Source organism: Hippoglossus hippoglossus, chromosome 4 (genome assembly GCF_009819705.1).
Source record: "Hippoglossus hippoglossus isolate fHipHip1 chromosome 4, fHipHip1.pri, whole genome shotgun sequence".
NCBI classification, from domain to species: Eukaryota; Metazoa; Chordata; class Actinopteri; order Pleuronectiformes; family Pleuronectidae; genus Hippoglossus; species Hippoglossus hippoglossus.
Window position 1 is genome coordinate 18,355,371 of NC_047154.1, and position 14,167 is coordinate 18,369,537.

General features: G+C 40.1%; 1 protein-coding gene across 3 annotated transcripts; it reads right to left on the bottom strand.

Moving 5' to 3' along the window:
• Positions 1–1,222: 1,222 nt before the first annotated feature.
• tbxa2r (thromboxane A2 receptor) lies at positions 1,223–10,028 on the bottom strand. 3 transcript variants are annotated; one of them, XM_034584155.1, is made up of 4 exons: positions 9,696–10,028; positions 4,759–5,646; positions 3,557–3,690; positions 1,738–2,066 (listed from the first exon to the last, which is right to left on the bottom strand). In XM_034584155.1, the coding sequence occupies exons 2-4, from the start codon at positions 5,554–5,556 to the stop codon at positions 1,889–1,891; spliced, it is 1,110 nt and encodes a 369-aa protein (XP_034440046.1). In that variant the 5' UTR covers positions 5,557–5,646; positions 9,696–10,028; the 3' UTR covers positions 1,738–1,888. The 3 variants fall into 3 exon arrangements, with proteins under 3 accessions (XP_034440045.1, XP_034440046.1, XP_034440047.1); XM_034584156.1 differs by having other exon boundaries at positions 1,765–2,066; positions 3,546–3,690; XM_034584154.1 differs by lacking the exon at positions 3,557–3,690 and having other exon boundaries at positions 1,223–2,066; positions 9,696–10,020.
• Between the last annotated feature and the right edge of the window lie 4,139 nt (positions 10,029–14,167).

Here is a 14,167-nt window from a genome sequence, read left to right on the forward strand (position 1 = left end):
TTCTGATTTGTTTTAAGACAAGATGTAAATATAGTAGACCAGGTTGTTGCAGTCTTTATATTTCAGTTTCTCTACCTGTCTCTTCACTAGACAAAAAAAGGGAATCAAACTGTCTGTTGGAGTTTGAGAGTTTTATGTTTTCTGGTGCACCAAACAATGGGAATAAAGTCTTTTGTCCTATTCTTTGCTGCACATACTGTATAAGCAAGTAAAATGACGAATTGATAAACGAAATTCGACTCATCTTGTTCTACATCAGTATTTGTCTGATAGTGATGTTTTGTTTTCACACTTTGTATATGATTGCACCTCCTATGAAGACCTGAAAAATGTATGGCACATTTAAGATGTTTAAAATTGTAAGTAAAACAAGTTTGAAATCATAGTTGTCGAGTCTGTGTATGTTTTACAGAATAGTCCACTTCGAGAAGGTTTTCTTAATTTTCGAGTTTATGTACAAACAACCACATTCCATTTGTGTTGAGCTCATTCACCAGTTATGTGTCCTAAAACCAAGGATGACAAAAACAAGATGAGGAAATTATACTTTCTTCCTAAATTTTGGATTTGAATACATTTTAACATTCCATATTATTCACGATTGGCAGAAAAGTACAGTTCACCCAAATTACAAAAGCTACATACATGCCCTTGTGTACAATTATACTTCACTTTGCTCACTTACTCAATGTAGTTTATACCACATTTTTTCAAATGGCCCTTTTCATTTGTTTGAGCAGCACAAATTAATTTCCATTCACTTAAAACTAACAATTCTCTGAATAAGAAAACCGTAGGAAAACCAAACTATAAGCAGTGAGTAAAGTGGACACACTTCTATCACAATCATACAGGGATATACAATGATCAGCCACAATATTAAAACCAGAATATAGCTGCGATCACATTTCACAGTAAATATTTTATTTGAAATACTGTCATTTATTGACATTATAAGACTGTATTTTAATGGTCTCATTTTTCTTCTTCTGGCAAACTTGAATACGTCCATGTGGTGTATGACAGACAAACAGATATTGGAGTTTTGTGTATATCTAGAAAGTTATGTGGAATGTTAAATCCTATTACACATGATTTTACAGTATTTCCATTGTAAATAAAAAAACTGATATAGTAGTTACAGTTGAAAGTAAAATGAAAATTGTGCACAAGGCACCAGGCAAACATGGAGACATACTTTACTCTGGATGAAAACATTTTCACTTTCAAGCACCTCTATGAGATCAGCAGAAGTCTGTTTTCAGTCTGATGGCCTCTGGATTCGCCTGTTCCACCATAACGCTGAAGATTCAAGGGTTTCCCCCCAAAATGTTCATCTAAATACTTTTCAGAAAAGGAAAAACACGTGACCATTGAGCATGAGCCTGCAAACTGTGAATAATTCTTCATCGACCTATCATGTAAATGGGTTCAAAAGGAACAACATCACACAAGAATCACATAAAAACAAAGACCACAGATTTCCTCAATAAAATGTTTTGAACTCAAACATCATAAAAACACTTGACGACACTGAACCTGAAAGGTGTGTGATGCATGTAGTTAGCTTAAAATGTTCTTAACAGGCTCGATCATTATACTTTGCTGTGAATTAAAGTGTCGCTGTTAATACTGAAAGAAATTTCAATGGTATGCGATAACAGAATCCTTTCAGATAATAGGTATTATCTTCAATATGATTTCTCACATTCTGCTGTAACAACAATTCAAAACCCAACCAATCACGGAGAAGGAGGCGGCGGCTTCAAGGTAGATGGCGGGGTCCCATTTAATTTCCCCATCTCTCCCGTTTCATTCGATCCCACGGTGCTGGTGATTGAAGAACGTGTCAACCTGCGCATGGTGTCTCTGAGAGATGGGTACAAGGTCATGATGGAGCCTCGGGACCAGTCAAGGCGGGGGTAGATTCTCTTGAGAACCGCCCTGCGAAACAGGATGTAGACCCAGGGATCCAGGATCTGGTTTCCGGTGGCGAAGCGCAGCCACAGCAGTAGGTATTTGACCTGGAGTGGAGCTCCAGACAGCACAGTTTGTGCAATAAAGATCTGAAAGATTGATGGGGGGATAAGATAAGAGAGCAGGAAAGGAGAGAGGAATGAAAACAGTTGCAGGAAAGAATAGAAGCAAACAACAACAAAAAGATGAAATTGGTTAATGTTTTAAATGCATACAGACACATGTTAAGTCTATGTCTTATTAGCATTAGCCCAAGAGTCTCACGTGGGGCTAAAACATGCTAACAAGCTCCTTTAGGAAAGACTAACTCCAACTTCCAAATTCAGATGGCGCTCGAACACTTCTATGCTTTACATCCAAGCAGTGCAAGGAAAACAAAATCACTACACAGTGTTTAAAACTTGTTGCATGCAAGTGTTGAGATGCCAAGTCTCAGTTTTAGTTAAACACACTTTTCTCAGAGGCAGACGTGCTCCAGGGGCTGCACAGTTCTACACAGTTTGTGACTGGTTTTGCTTTTTGGCTTCAAGGCTGCTTCAAGCTTTGAGTATCAACTTGGCCTGACTTTCGTAACGGACTGTGGCTAGATGACATTCATCAGGGGGCAGCTCTGCTCTGAAGAAACGTTTGAGTAACTACATTAAAGTACAGGCTGCAGATTGTTAAGCTATCAGGATCGGTGTTGAATGAAAGCCGGGACAATGACTATGTTTATGCTCCATGGACAACAATATCCGATATTAACGCTATTAAGCCAATAGACTAAGTAACAGTAACAGTCTGTAAACAGAACTTTCTGATTACCTTAACCCAAATAAGGTCTTAGCCGGAATAAGCAATAATGGAATTTGGACATGTGCAGTGTTCCGATCTTTGTAGCATTTGAGTAGACATGCCTGTCTCTTATTCGCATAATAACGTCCTATTGGAGTTTTCACAACAGCTTGACCAAGCATGTCCTGGGTGTAATGGAAAAATATAAAGGAGTTGTAGCTTTTATACATTTAGAAAGAATAGTCCCAAAATTATATACGGTAGAATCCTACGTTAAACTTTTTCAAATTGGGGTTTTAGAACTGGCAGAATACCATATGTGATGGCGTATTGGACATACAGTAATAATTGGGCAATCCTCTGCAACATGAATTGAATATTCTATCAGCATTTCATGTAAACACCGTAACCAAAATAATGTCTTAATCTGGATGAGATCAATAGTCACAATATTGCCGTCCATGTAAACGTAGTCAAGTAGACAGTAGACAGTAAATTCACATCATTACATTTCATTTAGCTGAATCAGAAACTATTTCAGTGAAATGAAAGTAGGGATGGAATTAAATTTACATAGCAGCAGCAAAACCGAGATGAAACACAGGCAGGACTTCCCCTGAATGAGCTCATGGGTAATGAATTAGAAGCTGAATTGGTGAATCGTGATCAGTAAGTTTCATGGGCAGATGTTTGGAACATGCTGAGCCAACCACAGCCCTGAGTTAGGCTGATGGGAGTGATGATGGGAGTGAGCAGCTGCTAACGAGGAGCTGTGCTATTGTTTCTTGATTTACTTTTTACTCGCCTCAGTCGGGACACTTGAAACATGATGTAAATCCAGGGGTCAAATATCTGATTGCAGGGGGCCATTCGTATGTAGAACAAAACAATTTCATCTCCTACAGGGGCAGCAGTCACCGTGCTCATCAGAATAAATATGTGTGCAGGGTGTCATATAACTGAGGTTAGACAGGAAAAATATGCTCCATCAGACATGTGGATACCATTGATTGTGAATTGCAAAAATGTGTGTAGAATTTGATGACTCATAGAGGTAGAATAATAAATAACCATGCACAAACAAGTTTGAGAGCTGAGACTGACTCTTGATTGGTTGAGCACATGTACGTCAAGATGGTAGCGTTTGTATCTGGGATATTTTGGCTTCTCTGATGGTTAGTGGGAGGAAGTGGAGATGTGTAGTCCTTGTTGATATGAAGTCTATGGGCTAACCTGGCTAACCTAACCTTTTTTTACCTATTTTAGTCATGTTTGCCTCTGTGTCAGCTGACAACAGCTTAAGAAATGAAAGCTCCAACTTCTAGTAGTCTGGTAGTTGTCCTTTAAAGGTGCTGTTTCATCCATGCACCTTAAGTAGAGTCAGGTGTCATCACAAGAAGTGTGATTGGGACTTAGGTCAGATCCCATAGTCAAGAAGCTGAATTGCTAAGACGAAACGAAGCATGAAGAGGGGAAGTGGAGAAAAGCAGCTTGAGACCTTGTGATGCTTCATTACAGTTCAAACATTTGAGGGGCAGAGCATTTAACAACAAGGGCTGGAACAAGAGGGTCAGGTTTGGATGCCTCTGAGATAAACCATGACTGAAAGTATTTTTATCTTAATTTTTTTAATAGTTTTTATGAAATAAAAGAATCAATCATTTACATATTTACGAGATTTTATGCTACTCTTACTCTCACAGTATATTGTTTGAACAGGAATTTAGTTTTTCGTGTATCTTTATCACTTTGCATTAAAGAGATGTAATGTTTTTTTTTGACAGGATTATATGATATCTTAATGGTGTTGAATATTGAAATCTATGTTGAATACAAACATAAATCCTATTGCTGAATGTATGTATTTGTATCTGCATTCTTTTAAATGTCTGTAAAAAATCTAAAGGTTGGCAGCTTTGTGTTTGGACATTTTTGTACAACTTCTTGACACTTATATATTTACCTATATTTTAAAGTGTAGGGTGTATTACATTTCGGCAAACTCACCAGGAGGGGGCACCAGCAGCTAGAAGCGATCACCATGATCAGGATGAGCTGAACCATCATCTCCACTTCGTGATCTCGGCGCCGCTGGCTCCTGTCCTGTCCGCAGCACACCTTGATCAGAGTCACCACGCTTATCGTGTTCAGCAAAAATGACACAGCGATGCATATCAACCCAGTCAATGAGAAGATCAGGGAGAAGACCAGGTCATATCCCTTAGAGCTGATATTTAAAAAACACCAGGAGCCCGGCATCTGCAAGTGGTAGGCCCCAAAGCCCGTTAGGGGCAGCAACGCAATGCAGCCAGCGATAAACCAAACCAACAACACCAGGGAGATTGTCCGGCTCTTGGTCGCGCTGGAGGCGCGTGCAAACGGCCGATTGATGCCAATGAAACGCTCCACTGCCATGGTGGCGCCAAGCAACAGCGGGCACAGTCCGTAGAACACCATGGACATACCCATGAAGTTGCATAAATGGCAGTATGGGTCTAAATGGCGCCAATTAAAGTGAGTAACATGGAATGAGACCACAATGGTGCCTGTGAGCAGGAGACCCATGAAGTCAGTGAACACCAATCCAGCGAGGAAGATCAGAAAGAAGGAGCGCGAGCGGCTCTGCGTCCGCTGGAAGGACTTGAGGAGAACTACAAAGGCGACGAGATTAGAGGTGAGGCCCAGGATCATGAAGATAGATGAGTAGTAGGCTGAGGCGATGGGGAGGGTGTAGTTGAATGGAGGGCTGTTCTTGGTGAAGCAGAGTGGGGTGTTGTTTGTGAGCGGCAGGACTGAGGCGTTCATGGTGGCCAGCGGGTGCAGGGTCGTTGGCTTCAGATAATTCAAAGACGTAACCACAGTTCCAGTCAGTGGGATGTCATCTCTCTCTTCAACCTCAAAAGTAAAAAGAAAAGTAAAGTAAGTACAAAGTGTCGTCAAAAAGACAAGGTAAGGCATGCGATACAAATGAGCAGCACAAAAACTGGCCAGCTAAGTGTTGGGCTGGTTAAAAGTACTTGTGTTACAAATACTTGTGTTCAAATGAAGCTGTGTGTTTTCTTTGCTCCTTTGGTTATGATGCTAAATCGTGTTTATCCAATTCTTAATTCTAAGACTAGCAAAACTACAGATGCTGAAAACTGATCTCTCTTCACTCATCCATCTTCTATACATGTTTATAAATTTAGAGTCATGTGAGTCTGAGGTTTAGATTAGCCAACAGTCTGGACAGAGTTTGCAAACCACTCTATTTGGAGCTAAAGCTTAAAGTCAGAGCACGCAAAATTCTAATTTGATTTAATAATTTGATTTAATGAACTGATAATTCCTTGTCATAGAGAATAAAAGTGTGCATGCACAACTACAGAGGTCAAATGGAAGCAGGAAATTGGCCTGTAAACTGTGATGGATGGTTTGTGTCATTAATTTGCCTTTTTCCTTCATCTTCTCCTTTTGATCTGGTGCTTTTAAAAATGTCAGATCGTCTGACTGCTCATGTTGTTTGTCTAATAATCCTACATCTTTTTGGCAATGCAGCGATGCAATGTTTACTAATGTACTTTGTGAGTGCACTTATTGATAAGATAGACAATAACTACAGAACTAAGACCCAAGTTCTAACAAACCAAAATATCCTTTTAAAATCTATCCTTTAATCCAAAGCAACTTGACGTAGAGTAACTACACTTTTAGGATGGACATGTGAGCTTCTATAAAGTCAATGTAACAGCTCAGATAGAGTAAAACTCATACAAAGGCAGCAGGGCAATGGAGAGAGTGACATATAGAAACCAAAATTAAACAGAGTTTGAGAGCTGGCATATCCTGGCAGGAAATGCAGTTACTGTGTGAGAACAGTACTGATGGAGCCACTAACCGAAAACAAACACAGTGAGAAAAATTGGACTGGGATGTTGTCCCCAGTGGCCTGTCCCCACATGTCCTTTCACAGTCACATTGTATGAGAGTGCCTTCAAGCAAAGTGGAACTATCGGTTACACCAGGTAAATAGTGAGGTGAAGGAAAAACAAGTTGGGAAATAAATAATCATGATTTAAGTTGAAAATATTAGTTTCATGGAATAGCATATATATAAATATTGATCCTAACTTGTTTATCCTGAAATAAGGTAAACAAATAAACAGGAAATATAACATGCACAACGTGGGAGACTTGAAGGATTCACTGAAAGAAAAGAAACATTTCGATTTTAAAATCTAAAACGGCAGTCTGTGCAAATATAATAGTAATGCTATGTTTAGGGTTAGGGTTAGGGTTAAAAAATACTCCCTTGTATTATTGATAGGTTTAAACTGTCTGCTTAACTTCCTGCATCTGAGTGCTCAGGATGTGAAGTCTACTCATCCAGGAAAGAGAACAGGTCGATTACGTAAGTGTAGTGTGATGTCCTTTAAGTTATCATGGTTATCAAGATGAGACGATTGTAGTGCTCAGAATTCAGCATGTATAACATATGAACAACAGGAAATAAATATGAATCAGACTGAAAGTGAAAGCCGCAACTTACGCTGAGGCAATAACAAGAAATCCTGTCATAAAAAGCCCCATGCAGGATTTCTGTATATAAAATAATTTGTAACTTGTCCAGGTATTTCTCATATTGTTTGGCCATATAGTGTGGGAAACACCCTGGACTGCAATGACTAGTGAGGATAACACATTTAGTTACCAGATCTAAAAAGCAGCTGAGAAACGGATTTGGCACTTTACAAATGCAGAATTCATATAATACCACAAAAGCCCCGACAGCTGGTTATTATATAGCCGAGTATGAGGGCAAGTTAAAGGAAAAAAATTAAGAGAATGAGGTCATAATGTTACAAGAATAATGTCACATTTTTTGTGTAATGTTAAAAGGAGGATATCAGAGGATCAGCCTGTTGCTTGTGTTCAAATGAGGAATGTGGAGCTGTACTTTATAGGTTTTTACAAATGAATAAATACTTTTGTCACATCAGCACCACAGGACTTTGAGTTTGGTCTCTATGTTGTAGAAACAACGAGGGAGGAAATCATCTGTTTGAAGTTATCATTGGTTACATCTGTATGATATTCAAAGGTTTTTTGTAGTTTCTTTCTGCAACTGATTATTAAGATGTTGGATCCAAAAGGAGTGGAGGTTCTCATTGCTCCTTATGTGCTATGGAATTATATTTTTTGTACTCATTAAATGATCTTGTTTTTCTTCAAGATGGCTCTAATACTCGTCGTCATTTTTTACTTTCCGGAAAGTAGAAAACTTTAACATTTATGAAGTGAGAGGAAAGTGTTGCATCTCCCACTAAACAGTAACTGTATCATAACAACATCATTCCATCATCAGCTCTTGTGCCCCTGAAAACCTTCTGAAAGTGCTATTAGCCAAAGTGCCTGTTAGCTTCTGCAGCCATATTCACAATTGCGTCATTAAAACGGTCAAATAGTTCAAACTAATGGGAAATAACATCAATATAATTATGAGGAGAGTGTACTGAATGGCTCGGAGAAGTTCCTGAGTGGAGGGTAGGTTACTGTGAGGGGTTTTATTTTGTATTTATTTTTATTGGCCGAGAGACATTAAAACTTTTTATTTTTTCAAATGCGAAACAGATCGGCTCCTACAAGGCAACGTCCTTTCATGTGGTTTGTGGTGTGGAACATTTATACTCTACATGTGGTTGTTGATTAAAACAGTTTGAAAACTTTTATATGGTCATAGCTCTTGATTACTGTAAATGAGGCTCTGTTTTCTATATAGGTTTTTCATATTTGTGCTTTTTAAGCCTATTAATCGATGCATAAACATCACAGCCTCCTTATCAGGGTCTTGTTTTTATCCAGTTTATCAGCCTGACTGGTGTAAAAGTATTCAGTTATCTCAACAATGATTAAATAAGGTCTCGAAACGTCAATGCTGCTGATCTGTTCCCTTTTCCCTTTTAAAGTCACTGTTTAACTTGCAGGTGGATTTTTTTCTACGGGTTTATTTGGTGTGATGGTGACTTTCACTTCCTGAAGAGACAGTGTGAAATGTGAGGGTTAAGAATGTTGGCCCTGAGAGCTCAACCCTGTAGCTTCTGAAAACACAAAGAACATTCAGAAAACGTCATCAATTTGAAAATACACACGACATAACCGAATACAGAAATGCACTGCAAGTGGCACAAATGATGGAGGATGGACGTGTTTGGAACATGCTTGTTGATCAATTTGTGACTTTATTGTATTTTCTGTCGTGGAAGCTTCTTCTAAAACTCTCCAGGATCATTTCCAAAGTGACAAAACTCAGACGTTTTGGTTTCTGGCAAATGACGCTCCCCTATGAAGGTGTGGAGCTGGGGCTCATTCTGAAATAAGCAGTTTGTGCCTAACCTCTAGGCAGTGATGGTGTCCTGCAGTGTCTAGATAAAAAGTTTATTGCCTGTATTTGAATAACATACATGATGTGTTTGAATAACAAATATTTTGGTGTGAAGTTGTTTTCAGGCTCTTTACCACAAAAACCTGGTGAATGAATGTGAAATGATTCATTGAAACCGTTGCTTCTAAACTAGCATGCATTTAAAATTACAGAGCAAGAAAATTAAACTTAATATTAAACTTGACAAAGTTCCAGTGTCAAATATTTAAACATTTTAAAAAAACTTTTTTAACGTGTCATTTTTTATGTTTAGATTCCCAAATGATGAACTTAAAATATCATTGAATCTTTCATGTTTCGTCATTGTTGACAAATTATATTAAATCATTTTAACTTCTGCACTTGCTTGAACTTTGCACATGTTTTAAAACTGCTGCTTTTTGGATTGTCTGTGAACTGTTTTGCACACAGGACCTTAGAGACAGTGTTTTGTTCCTCTGTATGTTTTACAGATATAGGTGGAGTTGCATAAATAAACACGGATCTTGAAATGGTCTGTTGGTTTAAGTAAACATGAACTTACCACCACAGAAGCTCTTGCAAGGACCAATTCGACTCTCAGTTGGAAGGTTTTCTGTGCTCCATCTCCTCTGCACTTGTAAGGTCAATAATAACACACACAACGATCACAGTAAGAGGTGGGGGACATGTCACACACGCCGAGTCCCATCTGATGGAGTCTTACACTACGTCCCACAGGAGGCTGTCAGCAGGAACCCCTGGTCATCTCCACTCCCTTCCCCCAGCTGTGTCCTCTCCTACAGCTGCTCAGATACTCATCTCTCCCCTTCCCCTGGTGCATGCCTCCAGCTCACTTCACCACTCCCCGGAAGACAAAGGGGACGGGCTGGGGGACGACACCACGCTGTGTTTCAGGCAGGAGAATGAGCAGCAGAGGAATGTCATCATGCATCACGCTGGAGATGCTAAGTGGTGCAAAGTGGGGAAGGGGGCGGGGGCATTTATCTCATGTTTGTTTTGAAAATACTTATTAATCTTGTATGTGTGTAAATGCATGTGTTTGCGAGGCGGGTGGAACAGAACACTTGTTGATATCGCTGAGGCTGCAGAAAGTGGTCAGTGCAAGATACTTCAATACATATGATTCTGAGCTGTTTTTGGACAATATATTTTTTTACATCATATTATATAACTGTAGGGAGTCAGAGGGCTAATAACTACGATTTATTTAGTAGAATGCATCTGTCTAAAGTTATCTGTTGATGTGAGACTTATCAAATGGGGCCATCAGCCTCATTAAAAGGACATTGACTTTAGAACAAGACTATTATGAAACAACAGCTGAAAGGCTCAACATTCCACCAGCAGATGTTTGTAATTTTTTGTTGCACATTTTAGATAAAATAAGATTTTGGACAGCTTACACAGCAGAGTAACTTCAAAGACACACGTGTGATGCAGATGTGGATGATAGCCTCTGATAGTTCTCTCTCTCCGTCTCTCACACATGTTTGTACTTCTATCTTAGTGATATATAGTGATAAGTGACATAATACATTCCCTAACCCCGTACCCTAACCTTATTTGTTCTTATATTGTTACGACCCGGCACAGGTGAAAACCCAGTCGCAGCATGAAGAATGATTTTCTCAGCTCCTAAGAACCACCAGCAACAAATTATTACAGCCCGTTTAAAGGTATATTCAAACTCGTTTTTTGCTTCAGGGTGGGCCAACAGCAAAACAACAAACAAAAACAACCTAACATACCTACTCAAATGAAAGAAACAAAAAGACAAGTTAATAACCTAACTCCTAATCCAAAAACTGGAGAAAACAAGGGTTAAACAAAAATTCAATCTATCAAACCGGGATGGTACATCAAGCAACAGATCTTAACACATTTCACAGGTTACGATTCTGACTGGCCGTGGCAAGAGGACCCACCGCAGGATCTGGAGGAAGCCGTCCTCTTAACCTGGGTTAGGGGTTAGATAGAGAGAGAGAGAGAGAAAGAGAGAGAGAGAGAGAGAGAGAGAGAGAAAACACAGGCACAGTAGATTAAAGCACATACACTGATGCATAGGACATTTCATACGACCTCAGGGTCGTAACACCATCAAGACTAAATGCCTAACCTAAACCTAACTCTAACCCTAACCCTTACACCAAGTCTTAACCCTCAAACAGCCCATTGAAAAAGTGAGGACCGGCCAAAATGTCCTCACTTTCCAAAAATGTCCTCACTCTGTAGGGTCTATGATTACAATGGTCCTCACAAAGATATAAGTACAGGAACAAACACACACACACACATGTTTGTACATCTATTTTAGGCCACTCATGGTCAATATGCATTCTGTAGCCCCTGCTCTAACACTAACCTAAACCTAATTCTAACCCTAATCCTACACACAGTTTGGGCAGCAACCCTGCATTAACTTCCATTCATTGTGGCCTAACCAAAACCCAATCCCTCGTCTAACCCGTGACTAATTCATCTTAAAGGGGACATAGCATGCATTTCCACTTTGTTAGTGCTTCTACAGGTTAATGTGGGTATCTGGCATGTCTACCAACCCAAAAACTCTGGGAAAAAAACACTTGCGCGTTTTGTTATGGTTCCTCTAAGTCAGAAACGTCATGCTTGAGTGACTCGATTGAGCTTCCTGGGTTTTGTGTCGTAACAAGGCACTGGAAGTCTCCCTACATGGCCTTGACCACCCCCCGTCCCCGTCCCCGTCCCCGTCCCCCCACACTCGTTACGCCGGGTTTACACCGGAGGCAGCGAGGCTGCGAGGCAGCGCAGCGCCGTTCCCAAGCGCGCAGCCGCCTGGCTGTTCACACGGGACGAGCATTTCTCCGCTGGTCAGCCCGCGATTCACTCACATGTGGCATTTGTCTGGATCGTTGGGACTGGGAGGCTGCAGCAGTTGCTCGGGCGCGACCGCTCGCTCTCCCGTGCGTGAGCTGGAATTTGTGTCAACGCCACACAGCCAGCAGTGTGGAAGACGTCCGCAGTGTTCAGCACTACTGTAACACTGGCACAAACACACAGAGCCCCCCCACTCGTTACGCCGGGTTTACACCGGACGCGGAAGCGCCGCTGCGAGGCAGCGCAGCGCCGTTCTCAAGCGTGCAGCCGCCTGGCTGTTCACACGGGACGAGCATTTCTCCGCTGGTCAGCCCCATAGACTGTATATATAAGGTCAGCCCGCGATTCTGCTTTCTCCGCTTGTTGTTGTACCCGTTGAATGTCGGGGTTCGGGGGTAAATGATGGTCTTCATAGCCCCCCCCCCCCCACCTCTCTTTCTCTCTCTGTCTGTCTGCTTGTGTGCTTGTAGTGGATGGGCAGAGGGGGACATTTAATTATGTGATTGGGAAAATTAAAACTCCAGGACAACAGAAGGGGAATACAAAGTATGGGATGCATATTTGATAATTTATATCATATAAAATATGTAATTTATATCGTTTAAAATCATGGGGGGAGAGGGGGGAGGGGGGAGCTGGCTCATTAGCATTTAAAGGAACAGGCACTCAAAACAGGTCACTCTGTGGAGGGCTGTTTTATACAGGGTAAAAAGGGTGCTGTTTTAAATGATCCTTGTGGTATTTTGACCAAAGTATGTTACAGACATTTCATTAAGACCCCAAGGAACCATATCAACTTGTGGTAAAATGGGCATGCTATGTCCCCTTTAACCAAAACCACAATTCACATCTGACCCCAAATCTTAACAAGGACCTCAGGCATGACATTTTCTTTCATGAGGACCAGGCCTTGGTCCCCATGAGGGTCAGTGTTTATGCTGGAAAAGGAGGAGTTCACACACACACACACACACACACACACACACACACACACACACACACACACACACAAATGGACTATTACCAGTGTCAATTTCTTCCATTGTGTGGGAAGAAGTGAATCAAGTTGCTAATTGCTGCACCACAGTGCTGCTCATAGAAAACTGTCGTCTGATGCTCAATTAGCAGAGGTGGTGCAATTAGCTTCAGCTGAGACACATTATAGAAAGTTACTTATTCAGGGCTGAGCAGCACAAATTGATCTCCCTCAGCCAACCCTCACTCTACTCCACTGGTTCAGTTACTCTGTGGTGAAATAAAATAAATGAACTCAGTGTCTAGGTTCACTGTCAACTTTGTTTATTGTCTAACTCTGATGTTTGCTGCGAGTGTCTAAATATAACCATGAAAACATTTGATAATGCTGAAGTCACAAGTGGACATTGTAGCCGACTTCAGGATCAGATCATTTGACCAAAAATCTTGTCAGAATATTTTTTCTAATACGTTGAATATCAAACAATGTGTGATTTGCCAATTATGAAAATCAATTCTCCTTATTACATTAATAGAAAATGTAATTTGGTTTCCTACAAAACATATTAGCTGTTGTAAATTAGGTTTATCACTGGATTTGTGAGTATTTTTACATCAATGGCTTGCTCCATATTTAATACATTTATCCATCCATCATCTATCATGCTTATCCTTTGATGAGCTTATGTTGCTGGTTACTTGTGTTTCTCTTCCCCTTTTCATTTGCCATTATTCTCAAATAATGTTGTATTGTTTCATCTGCCGTCTGATTTTAGATGGCATTGTTCTTATTTGCCTCTCGTCTTTGATGTTTTGTATTCAGAATTTTTTTGTTTGTGAACCACATTGTAACAGCTGTTATCGTCATTATTATTATTGTTGTTATTATCCTTTGAGGGTCACAGGAATGTCCAGTGTAGAATAATCCGGTGAAATAACAAATTAATCCCTCGGTTTTTGCTGTTCTGTTCATTTCTTTTAACTAGTTGTAATGTTTGCCTCCTTTTTCGACATATATTTGCATGTAATTATTAAAATTGGTTGTTATGAATATTTCATAAATACAAATCCCAAACAACAACACAACTTTAAAACCCAAAACTTAAGCAAAAACAGCAAAGCAGTAAAGTGCAACATATAAAAACTAACCTCAGCACAGCGGGTGGTTTTACTTCACTAAGTTGC

Excerpts from the sequence above, each read along its gene's own strand:
- tbxa2r (XM_034584154.1), bottom strand. The coding sequence starts at position 5,556 with ATGAACGCCTCAGTCCTGCCGCTCACAAACAACACCCCACTCTGCTTC. Across the intron at positions 2,067-4,758 it reads GCTGCTGGTGCCCCCTCCTG|ATCTTTATTGCACAAACTGT; the intron begins GTGAGTTTGCCG and ends TCAATCTTTCAG.